Here is a 22,085-nt window from a genome sequence, read left to right on the forward strand (position 1 = left end):
AACAGGTCACACACTCTCTGCCATTTTTACCCCTGGCATATTGGCCCTGCCCACAATTTCACAATTTCACAATTTTACAATTTCACAATTTCAATATGGCCCTGACAGGGTTTGCTGTTACCCTGTTTTTGCTGTTTTTTCTCCCTGTGCCGTGGCCATTACTTTTGCTTCCACTCTCGTTGGCAGTTTAATAAACGCGACTGTCATGCAAATCGCGCATAAAACACCTTGCTACAATATGTGAAGCTTAATTGAAAAGCGGAAGTCTACTTAGGCAGACCGTCACACACAAAACTAGGGAATTACTGCTGGCAGGGGCGTAGATGAGTAGGGGACGTAGGGGACTTAGGTGGAGTGGGGGCATCATGGGTTAAGGGCGCTTCTTTGTACATGCTTTATATCGAGTACGTGCCTCGTAGTCATTACAATTTTGAGGTCATTATTCAACAACGAAAATGGCGAGCAGGCAAAAAGGCAAAAGAGCTGGCAAAGATAAGCTGTCGGGGGGGAAAAGCTAGGGAAAAGCGGTGGAAAGCGAGGGAAAACTGGGGAAAAGGCAGTTCCCTCAGAGGTGGACGGCTGACGTGATTGCGATTGTTCCTTGCCAGACACTCGAGGATGTAACACTGACTACTGGCCTGCAATATTGATTTGTAAATTGCACTTCACTGTTCATAAATGAGAAGGAAGGCTGGCAAATGATCCAATAAAATATTTATATTGGTATAAATGTGCATACCGATTTTCCGTGTGCTGAGTTTTTTTTGGCGATATAGTTTTGAGTCTTTAAATTATTTAATATGGTTATTTGGTATTTTTAATATTTTTAATATTTTTCTACTTTTTAACTTGTAAATATTTGTTTATTTAGTAGAAAAATGAAATTAAAAACTGTCAATCCCTTCAAAAAATGTTAATTTCAAATACCTAAGAAGCATACGTCTTAGCTAAATAGAAAGATAATTTTTTATTTTCAAGGAGCAATGATCGCTAAAAATAAGTATATTATATATTACTTACTACAAGCTATAAATTAAATTAAGATTTGTTAGAGCGCTAATTTTCATGTGAATAAAAATAGTTTTTAATACCAAGAAATAATAAACCATGGAAATAGGTAGGCAGTTATTTTGTTTACTATCAGTTATCAGATAAATAAAGGTTTCTTAGTCATACCATTTGAATTTAGGATTTTAAGGAAAGCCCTCATCCGTGTCACGCTCTCCTCACTTTACCTATTTCCCTTTTTTTCCCAGGGTTTTCCCATTGTTTGACTTGGGTTTTGCGTTTCTGTTTAGCTGCCATCCTGGGTATTTCTTTTTCTGCACTTCTGACTGTGTGTCTTGGGCTCGCCTACTCTTAGTTTTACTCCTTGTTCCTTGTTTTTCCTTGTTTTCCCTTGTTTTTCCCCTTGTATTCCCCCATAAAGTCACAGTGCCTGACAAAGTTGGCGTTAAAATCGCCATAATTCATCGTTTCAATGGCATTGTGTGTGCTTCCTGCCTCACCGACCATCCCCCAATCCCCTGCCCACAATCTCAGCCAGCTCCTCTGACAACCGGAAGTGGAGTTCATGTTCGGACATTGCAGGGGCAGTCGCAAGACAGTGGATAAACTGCAAAAAAAATTATTCGCAATTTGCATGCGCCACAGGGGGGTGGGGGGTTGGGATTGTTAGCATTTCCCTCTATCCGTGGAAATTTATTCAGTTTTTCTTGTCTTTTATTTTTTCTTATTTCTTTTTTTTTTGACAGCTTTTGTTTTGCATTCCGCACTGACTGCAATAGAAACGTTGACAATGACAGGCGACAGCAGTGAAACACGCGAATGCGCTGGAAACTATAGATTCCCCCCTCGCCAGCCAGCGTTTTATTTCAATTTCGAGACATTTCACTTTGATTTCTGAATTTCGAGCATTATTTTTCGGGTTCCTTGCCGTTTTTGCCCTCCAGCGAAAGCGGCAAAAACAGAAGTCAAAGCGTTGCAAAAATGCTGTCTGAATATGCAGTGGTTGCATTATAATTTTCATTTTCATTTTCCATTTTCCGTGACTGCATCTAATTGGAGCTTTTCTACATTTTGGCGGATTATAGTTTTGCTTAATTCTCAAAGTATGCTAATATCTGGATTAATTAAGTCAGTTTTTCGACGCTTTTGGCTTTCAATGCATGTTTAATGCTGTCTCAAAGATAAGACTAAAATTTATTGGATTTAAAAACATAAATCGTTTAAATTTATAATGTAAAAAGTTTGAAAAAATTGCCATACTATTACTCTTTATAGAACATTTCTTGATTAGATTTATTTCCTTAATTCAAAAGATTATATTCATTGAGCCTTGGTATATTTGCACAGCTTTTTAGCTAAAAGGGTTGACTTTAATACTGCAAATCTAATAAAGAGTAGTCTTTAAATTATTAGTTTTTCTAAAAATGGAAAGTTATTAGTAACTCTGTAAAACCAACCCCTTTGCTGGCAAATTATTCCTTTTACCCCCACTTTACTCACTTCTCGGCCCAATGACGAGACAATTTTTGGTACCCAAAATCCTAAAGATGGGGTGGATGGTAGGGGGATTATAATGGGGGGCGTCTGGCGTCTGAGTGTGTACTTTGCGTATTACAACTTTTATGCTGCGCATGTTAATAGAGCGCTTAAACATCTATCTGGCGATACTCTTTGTTCTCGGCTCCCTGGTCGCTGTCACTAATAAACCGTAACTAAAGGCGCTTACCAGGCCAAAAAGAAGAAGATGAAGTTGCCCCATGGACCTTCGCCTGTTTGTACATGTTGTTGTTGGCTTCCTGGTGGCGTTTTGCAGCGTCATTTGGCCCCATCCCCCTTTTAAGCCCCCTTTCTACTGCCCCTCTGAGCCAAATCAGCTTCATTTAGAAACTCACGATGCTACACAACTTTTGCTTCTAAGCTGCACTGGGGAAAACCCAACATAAAATGTTTAATTTTCATTAGAATCTTTAAAAGACGAAATTATAATACAAAGCAGCTAAGGTGTTGAAAATAATTTATTGGTAAAATACCTTTAATTGTTAAAATAAATTATTAAATTGTATAATAAAATAAATTATTTAAAAACCGATAATTAAAAAAAGATAATTATTTCTATGGATTCCACAAATAAATGCTAAAAATTTAGGGAGACAAAAACTGCTTGTTTGAATAATTTACTTATTACTTTTAGTAAATTATGATTTAATTCTTTAAGTAGGTGTTTACTATTTTCAGAAGCTTAGTATAGACTTGTAATAATTATTAAAGTAGGGTCTCTAATAATTTTCGCACTGTACCCTAGCCTCAAACTAAACCAAAGAAAACTCAACTCGACTCGGCTGTCAGCCATATTTTATACTTAAAATGTCTAAAGTAATTTCATTGTACTTAAGTCTGTGGCCCCGCCCACCCAGCGCCCATCCTCCCGGTGACCTCAACAATTTCACTTTGCGCCGCATCATCGTCCGGACATTAAGAGGCGCACCGAGTAAATTAAATTGAATTGCCCGAGCCTGTGTTTGCCCGTACTCGAGGATGAATCCTACGCATTTGCCTGGCCATTCAATTGGCAAGATTAATTATCGATAACGATAGCCAGCGATAAACGGCAGCGATTCAATCACAACTACGGCCACACCACACATTCCCCCGGAACCGGACTCTCGGTGTTCTGTCCGCTCAATTATGTAGTTGGCCATAAATTTGCTCAGCTCTCAACGCCCTTGAACGCATGCTATATTATCAGTCGGAAAACGGTGTACAGGTACACTTAGAAAAAAAAAAATATTATTTTCCTTGATGTTAACTTAAGGAATGGTAATAAAGTCATAACTTTCATTGAAGCTTGCATAATTTCCAGCAATATTTTCTTTAAAAATATGATTTACTTTCAATTATTTTAGTGCAGTGTAAGTATCTACAAATGGTTGGACATTAGGCTATATGGCTGCGTTGCCTTGTGTTCGCTTTAATTGCAAATGGCTTCGACAGACAGTAGTGAGTGCCACAAATTGTTGTACGAAAGTTGATTTCCAAGACAATTTCTCAATTTCCTACCGGTTCTCGATGGTCCAATCTAAATCGCAATTTCGCCCCAGGACCCACACACGACCGAGCTCCATTAGTTGGTCTTCATTGGAATTGAGATTGAGATGGAGCAACCTGGTCAGAGGACCCAAAAACACACATCGCACACGGAAATGAGCTGCTCAAATGCTTCCCATTGCATTTCTCATTCTCGTCGCTGGCCGCAGGCCATACTTTGATGTCGCACACTGTTGTCAGGAGTGCGGGGGCAGAAGAATTTCCACAGAAATGAAAATCAGTGCTGTCGACATGACACTGTTCACATAGAATTCGTGAATATCATTAAGGTCAAGGTTGGGGTTTGTTTATCGGAATTTAAATTATGTCAGATAATTTTAATCATCATCACATCACAGAAAATTCGAGAATATATTGCAGATTCAGATATGAAATTAGCAATGCGAAATACAAATAATACGTTAACCATTTATCCTAAAGCCCACCTGTTTGTTTTGTATAAAATAAGTAGATGGTGAAAGAGAAAATTCTCCCTAACTGATTAATTTTTCTGCTGATACAGAATATTCTTTGGTTGCTGGTGTTATGGGGATACCTCCGCCTTGGTCATATAAGACTTGCTTAAACCATAAAAGTGGAAACACTTACCTCGAAGCTGACAATGCCACTGTGATCCTGATCCAGTGTATTAAATACATAGTGCGCATATAAGGTTGGATTGGCTGTTTATGTGGGTGGTGGCACATTTTCGACGTTGTTGGTTAAATGAAAATAAGAGAAGAAGGGCGTTAAATGAGAACGCTCCACGGGTTAGCTGCAAAAGTCGACCAATTAGGTCTCAACTGAAGCGGTTAAACTTTTGGTAACATTATCAAATGAACTCTAGACATACAAATACGCACAGACACACATTTAGATGAACATGTATAATACCAAATACACAAAGAAAAATTTAAGTTAGATAAAGGGAAAATTAAGTTTGATTTACTAGTTTTTTTTTAAATAAATGATTAAAAAAAAGAACTTTAAAGAAATAAAAATATATTAAAAATATATTTATTTAAAGAAGTTTCTTTGTGATGTTTTTAATAAAGCGCCAGAATTTCATACAGTTTTCTATCTGTGTAAAGAAACAATAACGGTTCGATAGTTCGCTGGTATAAAGATATGAGTTTCGGCTCCCGGTCTTGCTTGGCAACTTTTATGTGGGTCGTCTTCGTCTTGGTTGCAAAAACTTTCCCTTCTCCTTTCGGTTTTGTCAACCGCAAAAGTTTTTCCATGTTTTCGTTCCGGTTGCTGCTTTTATTTTTTTTGTGTGTGCTTTTTGTCTTTGCTGTTTATCAGTGGGAAAAGTCAACATTTTTTGGGACTCGGGGTCGCCGAAAGTTTCGTTCCGAATGGTGGGGGCTTAAAAATGGAATGGGAAACAGTTTGCAGCTAATTATGCGAGTGTCTCCTGTGTCAACTGATAAGCACTGCTTGCTCATGGCACTGCTTGGAACCGGAATTTAAAAAAGTGTTGCCTACTTATGAGGGCATTGTGACTGGGCGGAAGTTTTCCCTCTTTGGCCAGATTTCCCAGCCTTGCTATCGCGCTTTTCGACTTTCAGCAAGAGCACTTAGCGCTCTTAGTGTCCCAGCCGCCATTTGCGCTGTCAGAAGAATTTCTTTATCTGGCCATCACATAACATTTTGATTATTTCGCTCGCTCTCACTTTGCTCGGCTACTTTTTTACGATTCGCGTTTATGTTTACGGCTTGATGCCAAAGTTTTTTTTATACGCTTATACGCTAACAACGTTTACACCTCTTTGGCAGGAAGACGGCAAGGCGTCAGTTCATAAAGCCGCTTCAATTGCCATTCGGTGTGTGTGCGACTTGATGCCCCGAAAAGTCCTTCCTGAATCGCGGGGTCATAAAGCCAAAGTTCAGGGCATTGGCGAATTTTGTTGCATTTACTGTTTGCAGTCGATAACTCAATTTCGGGAACAAGTTTACTGACTTGCTTAATGAGATTAGAGTTCAGCTTACGCCTTTTACTTTTACTTTTACTTTAAAACTAAGTAAGTTTAAAAGGGCTCAGTTAACAAGCAAAGTGTTGATTGAGATTAAAAGTTGTTGAGGTGAACTATTATCAAGTAACTTCTTAAGTTCAAGCAATATTCGAGATATCAGGGCTTAAACTTTAAACTTTACAGCGCCTTAAAGCCACCACTCGCACTGTACCCACTGTGTGTACTTTTATTTGTCCAAATTTATTGTCGCCGTTTGATGCTTAATGTGTTTTTATGACGCATGACGCAGGGTGCCATGTCCACAAGGTCAAAGCTCAATGGCAAAGATGGCATCTGCTTCTCGGCGTTTTTTCACGTTGTGCCAAATCAAAAATGACTGCAAATGTGCCATGTAAAAATTGTTATAAAATTTGCGCAGAAATTTGCCAAAAGAAACGGCGCGAAAAACAAAAAAAAAATGCGAGGAAATACAGGCAAAGTGATAAATCACCAACTTTGATGATGTTTTTTTTTGTTCTCTGTCTGCGTGTGTGTGTGTGTGTGTGGCAAAGCAGCTTATCAAAATAAAAAATGATTTCATTATTTATTTTTCATCAGATAACGGCAGACATGATGGAGAATAAGAGGCGTCGTCTGGGGGTGAGAGGAAATACATAAGCGCCATGTTTGCAGGAGAACTTCTTGTTCTTGTTCCTTATTTCCGTTTCCGCCTGTCAATGTGGGCGAATGCTAGGCCACCATTGTCGCAAGGCAAAATAAGTTTATTATAATAATTCAGTGTCCCAACATGTGTAGCAATAACTTTTCCGGCTCTGGATTTAAGCGGCAGTACAAATGTGGCCTAAACATAATTTATGGCCCATGTCTGGCCGACTGCCGAGGTGCGAATTAAATTCTCCTAGCAATTTGTAGCAATCAATTGGAATTATTGGGAATTTTTGCCATGAAACCTTAATCTTTAGCCAACACTTAAGCATTTATTTAATCAAAAAGCAACCAAAACAAAATGCCTTTGTAATTTAATACATTTAATTAGTCACCGCCTGTGCTTAAAATTGCTTCAAATAAATCCCTAATTTTAATGCCAACGATTTGTCACATTTAATCTGATGGAAAGAAGTGGAAAAAGTCTAATTTTGCTTTTAACAAAATTAGCTACAAAACGGACATAATATTTTCGGTGAGTAATCAACCCTTCCACCCCGACTTTTCTTAACATTTCTTTGACATTTTTGTGTGTTTGGCAACGAACCCTTATCCCGAATTCCCAGCCCGCAGCGGACCCTCGCCCGCAGTAATCTATCAGAAATTCAGTTAGTTACCGGCCACTGAAAGAATCCATCCCCCTTTTTTTTATCCTCGGTCTCATCTTCAGTTTCAGCTTTTGCAAATGTAAATGTAAATTGTGCACAAGCAAAAAGCTGGGCAAAAATAAAAAAGAACCCGAAAAAAATGCAGAAAAAAAATTCACTTGTTGTTAAAACGAGGTCAAGTGGGTGGCTTGGCTGCCACGCCCCCCTGCGCGACCGCGACTTGTGAAACATGATTTTGCTTTTTATGCTTTTTTGCTAATTTGCTTTCTGCATTTCATATTTTCAGAAGCCAAGGGCCAGCTTGGCCCGGCCAAACAAAGAGTCGCCTTTTGGCCACGCTGAATATAGCCAAGCATCGTCATTAGCATCATCCTAGTCGCAGTCCCTTGGACCCATCCACATCATCATCATCATTATCATCATCTTTATTTGGCATTCCCCGATGATCATCATTGGCAACTCTTTGGGTCATATAGTTTTATCAATGGCTTTTGCCTTGGGTTGACTTTTTCGGCCAACGAGGATGGGGCAAAGTGCTTGGGTCGGTGGGAAATCTCCAGTCAATTGCCATTTGTTTTGTGGCCCTTTGCTAATCGTAACTCTCATTTTCATTTCCATTCCCATCCGAATTCCGCTTTTCCGTTTCCGCTTTCGCCTCTTTAACCCACATCGATTGGTATTGCTGCTAAGTGAAAGAAACGATATGCAGCTTTCGGGTTGAAATTCATTTTCCTTTAACGGGTGTATATAGAGTGAAAGAACTCAGCAAATTAAGGAAAACTACACTGATAAAGATAAAAAACAGTAAAGATAAGTAAATAATATCTAAACTGATATAAGATAAGACGAATGATTTTGTAATTAAAAAATATAAGTGAAGAAACTCAAAATATCGAAAATGAATTCCACACGTACTCTCGCAAAATACATGGACATGAACAACAATGCAACCAACACAAACACAATAAGTACTAAGTAGTAAAATCAACATTAAATTAGAGGTTAGTTAGACACAGAACTGGAACGCAGAACACACATCTAGATCGATTTCGATATTGTTATCGATATTGGGATGTTGCAACTCGAACTACAACGATGTTTTGTTGGTGTGGTGACTGTACTGTTTGGCTAGCGTGTGACACCGATAAGTGCTATGGTTATCGGTATCGCGATCGCTATCGCTATCACTATCACTATCGCAATGCAATTAAAATGGCGCTAATGCAGATAAGAGCAACAATACAGTAAGGCAGGCGTTAGTAATCACTAGTCAAGTCAGAAGGGTTAACGAAACAAAGTATACTGTACCGCACGAACCTCCCTGTGGAAAGAACTGCGAGTAGATCACTTTGAAGGTGTCCTCCTTGACGACGCCCGTCGGGCACTCAGCCTTAAATCCCCGGTAAATTCGTTTGATCTCGTCCTCCGTGAAGCGCGTGGCGCGGCTCAGCGCACTTAGCGAGTCGGGCCTGTACCTTGCCGGCGTCTCGAACTCCTCCAGTTCGGAATCTGTAAATTTAAATGGTCATTTCAAATATTAAACGGGCTGTTATATAAAGCAAAATTTTTGTTTTGTTTTTTATTAGCTTAAATATTTTTTACCCTTCTTTAGACAAAAGTTTTGAAATTATTCATAGATTTTTTTTAATAAATTACAAACTAGAGCAAGGGAAGTAAACAAAAATATATAGAACATTAGTTGCCATGAAAACTTGTTGGGCAAAAACTTGCCCACTTTTTTTGTTGACAATGACTCTAAGGATTTTTCAAAGATTCCTTGGTCCCTTAACGAATTTGCAAAAGGAAAGTCATGAAACAGTGACGCTGTAAAACTCTTAAAAAGTTCTTAAAGTTTCATAAAGTAAATAGTTTTAAAGGAATTGCTTTTGCTATAAGTTTTTTATTTACTAGAATTTCTCAAATTGGAAAACCACAAATAAATATTAAAATGTTTTACATAACTTTAGTTTGGTTTCAACTTAAATCAGCCTTAAAGACCCATTTAGAGAGCCAATTCAAAGTTTTTTAGATGGCTTGGTATCTCCTTTTAGACTTTAATAACATATTCAAAGAACCCTCATTCGTTGAAGTCTTTCTCGGTCTTTTTTACTGCCTAAAAGCAGAATTCAGAGAAGACAAATTCTTTTAAATTTCCCGAAGCAGTTGGCAGATGTACGACAAATCCACAAGCTACGCAGCATGAATACGCTCGTTGCCTTTGGGGCATGTCCTAGTCAGGCCTGCTATTGCCACAAACCCACTGAAAGCCCCCCTAGAAAACCCCTTGAAAGTCCCTTCTAACCTCTCACCCCCATTTGCCCCTCGTTCCTTCTTTTTTTTTTTTTACCAAAAAAGCGACACACGCGATTTTGATCTGTTGAGTCGCTCGAAGTGTTTGAATTGACTTGCCAGTTGCCTTAAGTATCTTGTACTTTGCCTGTCGAAAGTTTTCGCTTCTTTTTCGAGCCACCTTCATGGGCGGCGTGGGCATGATGAGGTGTCAAAGGAGGGGCTATCAGTGGCTGTGGCGGTTTCCTCGAAAAGGTAAAAGGCGCTTGAGTTTTTTTTTTCGCTCCCCTCTGTCTGAATTTGACTTTACGTCGGTGTGGTTTTCATTCAATGGAGAGCGGCAAAAAAAAGTTCTTTGTGGCTGAGGTGCCTCAATTTTAGTTAATTAAAAGTTTTAACCTCACGCACGCATACCATGAACACTTTTAACTGCACTTTAAAAATTCGAGGGCTTCCTAAAAGATAGAAAAAAATGATTTGGGTAATATTAAAAAAAATAATAAAACAAGTTTAAGCTTTGTAGCCTAGTAAAATATAATGATTCAGAATTTATAAAACTGTTTAACTCAAAGGTACATTGCCAAATTTTCTTCAAGTGTCCAAGCAGTGCAGTCTGCACACACAGAGAAATTTTTGGTGAGTTAAGCTCACGCGCTTGACAAATGGCTGCTTAAAAATGCATAAAACCAGGCAGCGGAAAATGGTGGAAATTCAGAGGGACAAGGGTATTTTCCCTGGGCTAGGGCGTTGAATTGTTGGCCATGCTAAGCGTCCGAAAAGCAGGTTTCCACCTAGGAACAAAAGGATGGGAAAATGCATGGGTGGGCAGGAAAAAGGCGGAAAGGGGGCAGTGAAAAGTGGGTGGTTTGCAGACGACGGCCTGCAGTTGTCGTTGCCTTTGGCGTTCGTTTTTAATTTGCTCGCTGGCTTACGCCAGACACACACGTGTGCAAATGCACTTTCATTTTAGCCGAAATTGGAGAGTCAAAGTCGAGCGCTTATATTTTGTTCTACTTTTTTTGCCTAACCACCCCACTCCGGGCAGGGATTTAATCAAAAACTAAAAATCTGAGAGCAAACAAAGTAGCTTATGACAAATTAAAATTTTTAGGAAATACATATATACCCCATATATAACAAGTTTAAAGCATAAAGCGTCTCTTAGTTTAGCTAATTTACTTCAATTTGTTTGGGTTTTCTTTGAGTTTTCTTTGGATTTTCTTGAGGTTTTCCTTTCGTCCCCTACTGACACTCACTTTGTCTGTTTATGGCTTCCTTTTTATTTCATGTTCCCATTTCCAGTGCCATCTTTTCACTCGTTTCACTCGAGTGAATTTGCATTCGCATTCTTTTTGGGGCTCTGCGTTTTATGTCTCTGGCATCGTTTGCATCTTTCTCACATTGTGAGCAAAATGTTGACGAAATACATTAAGTCTAATATATATTCATGTGCAGCTGGCATCTGACGCTTTGTTTGGCTTTAATTTACCAAAAGTTTTCCCTCAATTTTTTCTCGCTTTCCCCTGCCCTTTGGCCTCATTTTTTATTCCCGTTCCTCTTCTTTTTTTGGCTTTTTTTCTGCCTTTTATTATCAGCTGCTGGCGCTGAATTTTCACGTAAATGTCTAAATTATTTGTACGACAAACAAAACGGTTTGTGTTGATGATGCGACAGCTGTTAGGTGAAAAACAAACGGAATTCTAACAAAATAAATCGCAAACAGCAGCGCCCAAATGCAGGCAGCACTTTTTTCCGTCGCACTGCTTGCCAGGAAGTGCATGCTAGACCAGCAAATATCCTGGACTGTAAAAGGACTCAGTCCAGGATAAATGGGATTTAAATAGTGGTTTTTCAATCGCAGTGTAGCCAAATCAAGGCGTACACCTAAAAGACCGCCTGTTTTGAGCAGCTTGCTAAATATGCTAACGATCACTTTAAGGAAAATGTATTTTTTGACCAAATGTTGAATATTTTGGCATGTTTTCTTGCGTAAAATGGCAAAAATCAAAATTTTCTAGGTTTGAATTTATTTTTATTATGGCAGCCAAAATACGGAATTTTTATGGCGAAAAAATAGGCTTCAGATGTCAAAAACACGAGAATCAAATTTTCAAAAATGCGACTTTTTTTTCCGGTTTTTCAATCGTATTTTAGCCAAATTAGGGCGTACACCAAAAAGACCGACTGTTTTGAGCAGCTTGCTAAATATGCTAACGATTTCTATCACTTTAATAAACATTTATTTTTTGACCAAATTTCAATTTTTTTTAAGGGCGTACATCAGGTTTTTTTTTCGAAAAATGGAAAAAATCAAAATTTGAGTGTCAATGGTTTGAGTGTCAATGGATTGTAAATTAAACGACGAATGGCTTTAGAATTTTGTTAAAAACACGAGAATAAGATTTTATGCAAAAATTCGACTAGACAATGGTAAATTATTTTAAAATATGTCACATTTCTTACTCTGCTATAATTGACAATACTAATGCAGTTGTCTTTTCACCACGATTATTTTATTAAAACAATTAGGCTCCCAGCAAGGAATTTGCCTTAAATGCATCCTTATTTTTGACTGCTGAGAACTCGCCTCTTCGAGTGTTGCCCTTAATCGCTTTTTGTGGTTTTGTTTTGGTTTTTATTTCGATGCCACCTGCTGGGGTCAAGGTGTGAAAACACATGCCTCATTTAGTGCGGGTGGCGGATGCTGGGGGCAGAGGTCAGGGGGCAGGGGGCGTGGCAGCTGTGGTCTGGCAATTGGCAAACATAACAATAAACTAGAGGATGACAGTGGCAGGGAATTTGCGGGCAGTTGGTGCCTGTGCCATTGTTGTCCGTGTAATTTCAGATAGAGCACAAAATAACCGAACACAGTTGCAATTGCAATGCCAGCCCACTTATTTGCCGCCCCCTGACCACCGCCCACCGCCCACCACCCACCACCCACTCACCTCATCTTGCATGAGTTCGCATAATAAGTTCCTGTTTATCTCGACTCGGTTTGCGTTTGTTTGCCCAATGTTGTCTGCATTGCTCCTCTTATCCTTTTGCCCTCTCCTTTCCTTTCCCTTCCTTTCCTGCCCCCGAACATGCATATGTGTGTGTGTGGCTGCGCAGGTGTCATGTTTCCGTTTCCGCTGCAACGGCAGCAGAAGCAGCAGCCGCCAGTCAAGTGCAAATATTTTTGCATGCTGCACCCCACAAACAGCCTGGCTCAAAGAAATAGTGGTGAACAAAAAAAAATTCAATTTCCGTAACATTTTTTACTGCTTTCAATAATAATACAAACATTGTTAACAAGTTTCCGGTAACTATGAAGACACACATATACAGCAAAAAAGTTTGTATGGCAAACATTTGCAATTAAGTTATTATAACATATGCTGAAATTATTAACTTAACCAGTTTAAAATTAAAAAAAAAATTCTTGAGTTTGGTAACGCTCCATTTTATAAAAAAGTGAAGAAAAGTATTTATTTTCAAACAAATTCTAAACTGTTGTTTTATTGTTATGACTATATTTTTAAAATTTTATTGTGTAAAATTTTTTTAAATTTATTAAATTAAAAAAAAAACGCCCCTAAAGTTCTGCCTTTAACTGTAAACACAGTGAATGTGAAAACCGCAGCCAGCAACGCCCACTTTTGGGGGTGTGGCATCGGCTTTTATTAGGTATGCGCTGCAGTTCTTGTTTCTGTTTTGTTGTGCAGTAAAAATATTTGCTTTCGTTCAATTTCAAGTGTGCGCCATGTCGATAAGTGCCAGCGACTGCAGTTTTTCCAAATGTTTACCTCGCCAACAGCCACGCCCCCTTTGTCAGCTATAAAAGTGCAAATTAATAAAAAATATATATAATGTTATGTGAGTAGAGAGGGGGGGTCTGCGGGGGATTGGTATGGAGATGGCATGCCTTTAAAGATGCGCACTCAATCGAAGCATTCACAGATACTCACACACACACTCATGCACATGAAAACACAAATAAGAGAGAGCGAAGCATCTTCAAATGCCTTTGGCTGCTTTTACTGCCTTTCTTTTTATCTCCGGCTTTTCCGCTTTCTTTCTGCTTTTCGATCGACAAACCGAACAAATAAAAGAGATGCTTGAGTATACACGCTCTCCGCATGCTAAAGAGAATTCAATTTTATGCTGGCCATTCAAGATTTATAGAGTTTTCCCAAGCGAAAACTTTCTTTATGTTTCTTAAAAATGAAAATTAATTGGTGAGCCCGGAAAACCCATAAATTTGTCAAGTGCAGGCGGCAAAATTTGTGTTCAAAATTTGGGTTTCCCTTGAAATGGAAACATATTCTATGGATACTCATAGAAACAAATATATATTTTAAAGAATTTATAAAATTCTTTATGTTTGCCCTCATAATTATAGAATTTAAGAAAGATGCCTTGCTTCAAAGGACGCAAAGTTCCCTTTTAAATTATAAATTATTTTCGTAAGTTTTTAATGGCACCGCCTGCGACTTTGTTTAAATATTCATGGACCCAAAATAACTTGTGTGTGTGTTCTTCAATACCTCATAAGCTCTTCGGCCTCACATATTAAAGCCTCACTTTAAGCCAGAGGATTTTCATTTCCTGGGCTTTGCTTGGAAAATAGTTTATTGTATAAAGAAATGTGTACTTTAGCTGCATTTTCCATTCCTCCACTTTTTTTCGCCAAGATGAAATCCCACTAAAAACAGATTTATCCACACATGGATAGCACAAAAAAAGAAAGCAAAAAAAAATGAAAATGGGGGAAAAAACTAGAAAAGAAGGCGAGTAAAAAGTTGGACTGCAAGTTTGCCGCACAGACAATGCTCCGACACTTATCTCATTTAATTTCGTATAATTTTTTCCTTCTTTAGGCGGCACACACACTCTCACACACTCAAACTCACACATGCAATGAAAGCAGTGCAACTTTGTGCCATGTTTTCCATCACATTGTTGCAGCCTTTTTTTGGTTGGCTTCAGTTGAAAAAGTGAAAGGAGACGGGGACGGGGAGTGGGTTAATGAAAAAACTTTTTCGGCTTCTGCTTTGTTTTATTGCGCATTTTTGCGGTCGCGATTGTTGGATTCGAGCTGCAGCCTTTGCCTCAGACAATGGCCAAAACAAATTGCTGGCCCACAAAGGAGGCGTGGCCGAATCCCTGCACACCCTCAGATAAACACACACATACAGAGAAAGAAAGGTGTGCGAGGGGCCAGATAATGTGAGAGCTGAAATGCACTTAACTCATTTACGGCCGCGCCGAATGCGCTTAAATAAATTAAAATGTGGCAGGCCCTGACACTTAAATGCATATGCACACGAAAGGCAAGGCAAGGCGACCGACTGCCAGGCATCTGAATGAAAAACTCAATGCCCTGGAATGTTGAAAAAATAAATACAGGATTCAATCATATTTTAATATGAATTAATATTTAAATATGATAAGTTAAGCGGATGAATCTTTTGTAAAAGCGTGACAGACACTGCTTTCTTGTCACAACTTCCTGTACACTGCTTTCTTATCACAGCTTCCTGTGCACTGCTTTCTGATCACAGCAAATGTGTTGCATACTTAAGAGGGCGTTTTTGAAACGAATAATTAAGGATACGAAATTGAAATACAAATTAAATATATAAAAACATTATAAGAGAAATAAATTAAAATAGTTTATAATTTAAAAATGCCCTTCAAATTTTTAAAAATTTTAAATGTAATTATTGGTTTGCATAAATGCACAGTCAGGCAATCATGTTTGAATTTAAAGGTGTAAGAGTGTTCCTTGTGGTTCCTGATCACCCACCTCGGCCGCATTTACAGGGTATGAACACCAAGTTGCGACATACTTTCCACCGCCGTGCCGACATCCTTGCCACCTCCGCTTTCGCTCGGCTGGCGGTGAAAGGCGAGAAAGTGTGCCAAGAAGCGAGTAACAAGAGACAGTCAAACAAAACTGTGACACAGGAGCTGGGGCGAGGGGCAGGAGTCGTGGCAGTGGGGCAGTGGGTAAGCAGGTCTCAAAGGACTTGATGCACTTAAAACATCGTGGTGGCCATTAAAAATTATATGCAATAAGCAGCAGCGACGGCGAACAAACAGCAAATAATGAAATTATAATTAAAGCCAGAGTCAGGGCGAAATAAGACCATCAAGTGCACAAAATGAAGCGACCACAAAATGCAGACAACGAATTCAATTACCTTCCAGTATCCTGTCAGCCAAAGTGTGGGCGGGGAAGGGGGCGGAGGCGGGAGCGGTGGCGAGGGTGTGGTTGTGGCGTAATGAAGAAATTATGAAGTGCATTAAAGCGCAGAAAGGCAAACGGGCAAACAAAGCCGGGGCCAAAAGGACGAAACGAAGATGAATACACTGATTGAGCTGCCCCGAGGATAAGGCAGCAGAAAAACGGGAGAAAAATGAAAGGCAGGAGGCGATGGCAAAGGACAGGACAATAAAATGCAGCCAGCGGCAGTGAAAGCGAAAAAAGCGGGGTAAAAAAGAAGGAAAACAGCGAGCAAACATTGGGGGAAATCCGCAGGAGGTGGACAAGGAGGAGGGAAAAACCAACCGAAGGCGGAGTGGAGTAAGCCAATTACCAAAGCCAAAACGAGCAGCGGCTCCAATTTATTTTCATCTCGCACATACACACAATAATTGTTTCTGTCTTCTTTGTATACCCTTCAAGATGGCACCTTCATATCGAGAACATATTGAGAAAAATCACAAAAAATATAAAAATAATTAATAGCTATATAAAGTACATTAACTAGCTTTACTGTATATTTATATGTGTTCTTCAATTCAATGTATTCACTATTTAAGTGGTATTTAAATTAATATCAAGAACAATACATGCTTGATGTTATGTTTATTTTGTAATTAAAATATAATCTTTTTAAAATCATATTTTCTACTTTTTTTGTAATACGTGTTCTATACAAAATCTATAAAAAAAGACTATATAAAGTAAATATAAATTAAATATATATAAATAAAATATATAAACAAAATAAATACAAGTAAAATAAATATAAATAAAAATGATTATATAGAGAGTAAAGGAAAGTTCCTGGGAACCTGTTCAATTAATATGTTTTTGCCTGATTGCAACTTTGGCCGCCTTCGTTTGAGTCGGTATATTTTTAGCCTTGCCAGGCCACTCAGATCTGCTCCCCTTTTGGGACCTCCTGATCTCCCTGGTGGCCCCTGGGCCCTGGAAGTCCCCCTTTTCTCATCCACCCCTCTTGTAATTAATTGAAATGCCTGTCGCGGCCAAGGCTGACGAAGGACTCTCAACGTCCTTGACTTTGGGGCTCGAGTGTGGAGCCGAAGAACGGTCGCAAACTCAATGGAAGAACTGAGAAATTTAAAATAAATTAGAGTAGTGTGGTTCACTACTCGATTTAATGTCATGATGTATTTGATTTGTAATACAACATTATAACAAAAATCAATTAGTTATCATAAAATGAAGCCCCGAAGCATTATATTTAATTACATATATACTTTACAACAACTCAACTTCAGTGTTGTTATATTTAATCCCCTTCTGTTGAGAGTAAACATGATTTGTCCCATTACTTGAACTTTTTATTCGATTTGTTTAGTTGTTTGTATACAATTTACTGCCAAACATCCACCACAAACACTCGTTATTTCACCGCCAACAAATTTACCCACTTAAACAAATTTAGATTCAATTTGCGCGCGTTTTAAACTCAATTAAAGTTTTAGGTCCTAAATAACATTTAAATGCCATGTCATTTGATAACACAAACCGGCGATTTGTCACGTGAAGCGAGTGAGGAAATGGAGTGCCGAAAGTTAGGTGGACTTTTGGGCGGATATATTTTTGGGGGGCTGTCGATGGGCGCTATGGAGTTGCTGGTTTTGCAGGAAGCCAACTTGTCATTCATCAAACTTTTTCAATAAAACTTTTGCGCCGCTTCTCATCGCTGGCCAAGCTGCAAATCCGTCGCCCATTGCAAAAGCCGAAAAAGCTTTCTCGGTAAGTGGAGAAAGTCAAGTGCGGGCGAGTGAAATGCAAAGTTCCCGTAGTCCGCCCGTCCAATTTCACTCGAGAGTTTCGATTTCCAGTCGTCGTTGTTGTCTACTGTCATTGTCAACAGTCGCCCATGGCCATGCCCCTTGATATACTGCCCCAACTTCCATCGGAATCCACTTTCTACACCGTAAAATCAGACATTTAAATTTCAGTCAAATAATAGTATTTTTAATATTTCCATGTGAAGTAAATACTAAATAAATACCAACTTAATACTAATTAAAAACTAACTGAATACTAATTAAATACTAACTGAATACTAATTATATACTAACAGAATACTAATTAAATACTAACTGAATACTACTAAAAACCAACTAAATACAAGTAAAAACTTATTATCAATCTTTACAAAAAAAAATTGTACTACATTACATCCCTTAAAATATAAATCATTTTAAAAAACATTTTCTGGACTTCAAAATAATTGTTCAAATTATTGTCGTTATATATTTTTTTCATTTCTATTAAGTTGAGTATCTAATATAATATTTTTGTTTATAATATAAGCTTTTCCCTTTGAAACTAGTAACTTGTTGAATTTATTTAATTTATATAAGGTACACCCCCCATTTCTCTCAGTGCACAGCATTCAATTCGAAGCACTGACAAACAAATATTATATTGTGTTCCATATCGATTTCCTCTTTAGCCGTTCCTGCATTCAATTTTCAGGATGAGCCATGCAACTTTTATGTTGAGCTCATCATTTTGCCAACTGCTTCGGGTGGCAGGAGCAAGCAAAAAGGGGCGGTAAATTGGACGGGAAAATCGGATGGTTTTCTCCATTCTGAATGCCGAATGGCAGGGAGAGCTAAGCGGTACAGACAAAAACAAGATGGAGCAACGGGTGAAATTGACAAAAGAAGCTGCTCGAAGGACTCGATGGCTGAGTGAACTTCCAAGGAGCAAGACCAAAGGGGATCGGGATCGGGTCGGGTCGGGTCGCATAGTTGAGCCGTAAACAATCAATGCAATCTCGAGTTGGGAAGCACGAACAGACGGAGCTCCATCAATTTCCATAATTAATCATGCAAGACACAGCACACACAAAGGGTTAAGCGACGGCTTTCGGTGCCCTTCAGATTGAATCAAATCAAATCGAATTGAAAACTCACAATGCAAACGCTTCACTCGGCAATCACTCGAATGTTCTCCCGAAAAAAAAAGCAAAGCCCATCCAAATTTGATGGATTATATCTTAGCCGCAAGTTGAAAGATTTTTTTTCTACAAATACATGAACCCATTTGACTTCTCTTAGGCATATAAAAGAAAATATTAACTTTTTTAATATGCTATACCCAACAGATGGCCACACTGCGAATGAGTTATGTATATTATTCATACGCCTTGTTGTACAAATGCTGTTATTATTTTTTTTAAGGAAGTGGATCACATTTTTTCAGTTTAAATAATTTATTTAAAAGCACTAAAATATATTTAAGAAGATTTAGTTTTCTATATTAAATATTAAATTAAATTCATGCAAAATCTATACTTGCCAAAAAGTATATTTACATTTTGGATTGGAAAATGAGGATTTTTACATATAAATTAAACATTTTTTGATACCCCAAAATACTTGTAAATTAAATTCCAAACACAAACAGAAAGGCTAAGCAACTTTAAGGGTTGTCCAAAATATATACACCCCCACACAACGCCTAATAGATTTTCTATAGAAAATCCATTCAAGGCTGCTGCGTTGATTTTCCGCCCGCCCAAAAAAAAAAGTTCGCCATGCATAAATTTCGACCAGGCGACAAAAACAGCCGCGGAACCGCAAGCGCGTTTTACGAGCGTTTTTTCTCGCCTGCCAACCTCAAGATGCGCAAAAAATATCTGCAACGCGGCCAGGCCAACGGCTGTGGATTCATGGCCATGAATTGACCCAAACTGAAAATGGTTAGCACGTTTTGGCAGGGGTTAGTCATGGCCAACGGCGAAACAATCGGGTTAAAGGGGGGGGAGGGGGTTTTTCGGGGATTCCGCGGGGTTAACGGGGTGCAAAAGTACAGACATTGCCGCTTACGGTTCGTAATACAGCCCCAGGCAACCAGCAGTATTCTCCTAGCTACACAAAACAAAAAAAAAAACAGAAATTGAAAGGGAAAATATATAGAGTACACGTAAAAAAGAATAAATCAAAAGGTGGACAATGACTGGCGAGCATCGGTGAAAGAAACTGAAAGTGCAGAGTGAAAACTAAACTTTTAGGTCGAAACAAAAGTCTTTCAATGTACTGAAAAGCATTATAAATTAAATATAATTATAATTTTAAAGACGTAAAAAGACTGAAATAAATATGAAAAATATTTAAAAAATTAAAATGAATATACATTTTTATTATTCTTTAAAGCCTATTCCATTCTTTATCTTGCATATAAAAAACTTTTACCATTTTAAAAGGTTTTCCCTTTTAAAAGCTCACAAATATTAAATCATTTTAGCAACCCAACTTTTATTTTATATTAATTACACGAAAGAATATTAAAGAGATAACTACGTCTATGACCTTATAAAAATTCTATGAATTGACTACCTTTGTTTATAAGAAAGGTTAATATAATATAAATTTCAATCTCTTGGATTTCCAATAGTTAAACAGCCTTTTTTCAAGGAATTATATAATTGTTTTCCCTTTTCCGACTTTTAAAAGCCTTTATTATGTTAGAAAAGTATTAGTAATCAGTGATTAAATATAAAATCCATTTTTTAGCACCTGATTACTCATGGTACTCGACTGGTTACATTTATAAAATCAAACATCCATAATCATAATTCAATTATGGCTTTAAATGGTAAACGGGTTTTTAAGAAGTGATTTCACGAAGCTCTAAAAAGTGATTTCTAGTTATAACCCAAATAAAATTTCCTATACAACTTTTTCCTAGATTGTCATAACTCCCCTATGAAAATGCATGAAATGCCCATGGGGATGCAGTGGACCCTCTTGTGCCCCCGGCTTACCATTCTGGGTGGTGCTGCCCTGGAAGAGGTTCCGCAGATAGGTGATCAGCCGCCGGTGGAGCGGTCGATGGCGGTGCCGTGAGGACTTCCGGTGCGATGAGGAGGACTCCTGTCCGCCGCCGCCCTGCTCCACATCCTCCATGTCCAACGTGGACACAATGGCAGCTCCTCCGCCCGATCCACTGGCCACCAGCTCCTTGCCACACTGACTGGCATCCACAATGATCTCGATGCTGCGCTGTGTGCTGGACTTTTTGATACCCAGGCCTGCGGTGGAGCAACTGCTGCCGGAGGGACCACCACCACCACCAGCGCCACCAGAGGTTATGGTGCCGATGAGGGCATCCGTCACACTTGACCCTGTGCCGGCAATGCTACTGACCGTCTGGTGGTGACCCTGCTGACCCGACTGCTGGGTGCCACGACCCGTGAGCAGGTGATGCTGGGCGGTGGAGGGCAACTCGTTGACGGTGCCATTGCTGTGACTGCCGCGGTAGATCAGCTCCGTTTCGTTGCTCACCTGGCGCAGGGCATGCAGACCGGTGTGCGATGCACTGCTTGTTAATCCTCCAGAGGATCCACCTCCAGTTCCAACTCCTCCTCCACCTCCACCTCCTCCTCCGCCGGAGGAACCACCATTCAGACCCGTATAGTAGGCACTATTGGGTCGCTGGCTGTGCTGCACCTGCGGCCCGGCCATCTCGTTTCTCTCAGTGTATTCTGTTTGGGTCCTGCTGGAGCGGTTAGTTCCTCCTCGTCAGTCTCCTCCTCCTCCTGCTCCCGATCCTCTCTAGAGGCTGGCCTTTAATTGTCGCTAGCTGGTTTTAGTGGTTTTAGTGGCATGTTGGACATTTACATGTTTACGGCGGTGACTGGGTTAGGCAAAGTGGGGTTAAGCGGAGCGACATCTGCGAGAAGCGAGTAAAATCAAGCAAAAGATATTATAATTCAGATACTAAAGCGTTTGTTTCTATACCGATCAAAGCATTATTTAAAAAAAATATATATTTACAGGAAAACTAAATTTTTTCAAGAAGTTAAAAAATTTTAGATCAAAAGGTAGGATATATAAAAAAGATTATATATTATCATCAAACATATCATTAAAACGTATTTTTAAAACCATTAATAAATGTATGTGACATATTTTATGATCAAATTTAAATATACCTAGCTGTATTTTTTATATTTATTTTTTAATTATTTATTAAATATAATTTTTAAATTATTACTATGGTTTTAATAATTGTTCAAATAAGCATAATTTGATCGGAATAGATTTTAGTTAACAAAGAAAACTAATTCCAGGAACTTTAAAACATTCCACTTGCCAGCAGCAATGCACTTGTGTGTGTGTGTGGGTGTGTGTTAGTGCGCGTACATGAGTTTGT

The 22,085-nt window shown here is 38.8% G+C and overlaps 1 protein-coding gene across 12 annotated transcripts in view; it reads right to left on the reverse strand.

The window, feature by feature from the left end:
• The window catches only part of LOC108004719 (uncharacterized), an 86,972-nt gene that overhangs the window by 6,828 nt on the left and 58,059 nt on the right, over positions 1 to 22,085 (reverse strand). For 5 of the 12 annotated variants that reach the window (XR_010654728.2, XR_005014900.3, XR_011604563.1 and 2 more), the window contains 4 exons: positions 20,695 to 21,602; positions 19,757 to 19,798; positions 8,690 to 8,890; positions 4,702 to 4,775 (listed from right to left, as the gene is read on the reverse strand). Coding sequence is in view for 2 of the 12 variants with exons in the window: in XM_070997226.1 (XP_070853327.1) it covers positions 4,702 to 4,775; positions 8,690 to 8,890; positions 19,757 to 19,798; positions 20,695 to 21,394 (1,017 nt within the window). In the remaining 10 variants the exon portion in view is untranslated. The remainder of the gene's footprint in view (positions 1 to 4,701; positions 4,776 to 8,689; positions 8,891 to 19,756; positions 19,799 to 20,694; positions 21,603 to 22,085) is intronic. The other 7 variants (XR_001767251.4, XM_036821014.3, XR_001767252.4 and 4 more) reach the window with 5 other exon arrangements.

The sequence above is a fragment of the Drosophila suzukii genome, chromosome X (genome assembly GCF_043229965.1).
Source record: "Drosophila suzukii chromosome X, CBGP_Dsuzu_IsoJpt1.0, whole genome shotgun sequence".
NCBI lineage: Eukaryota > Metazoa > Arthropoda > Insecta > Diptera > Drosophilidae > Drosophila > Drosophila suzukii.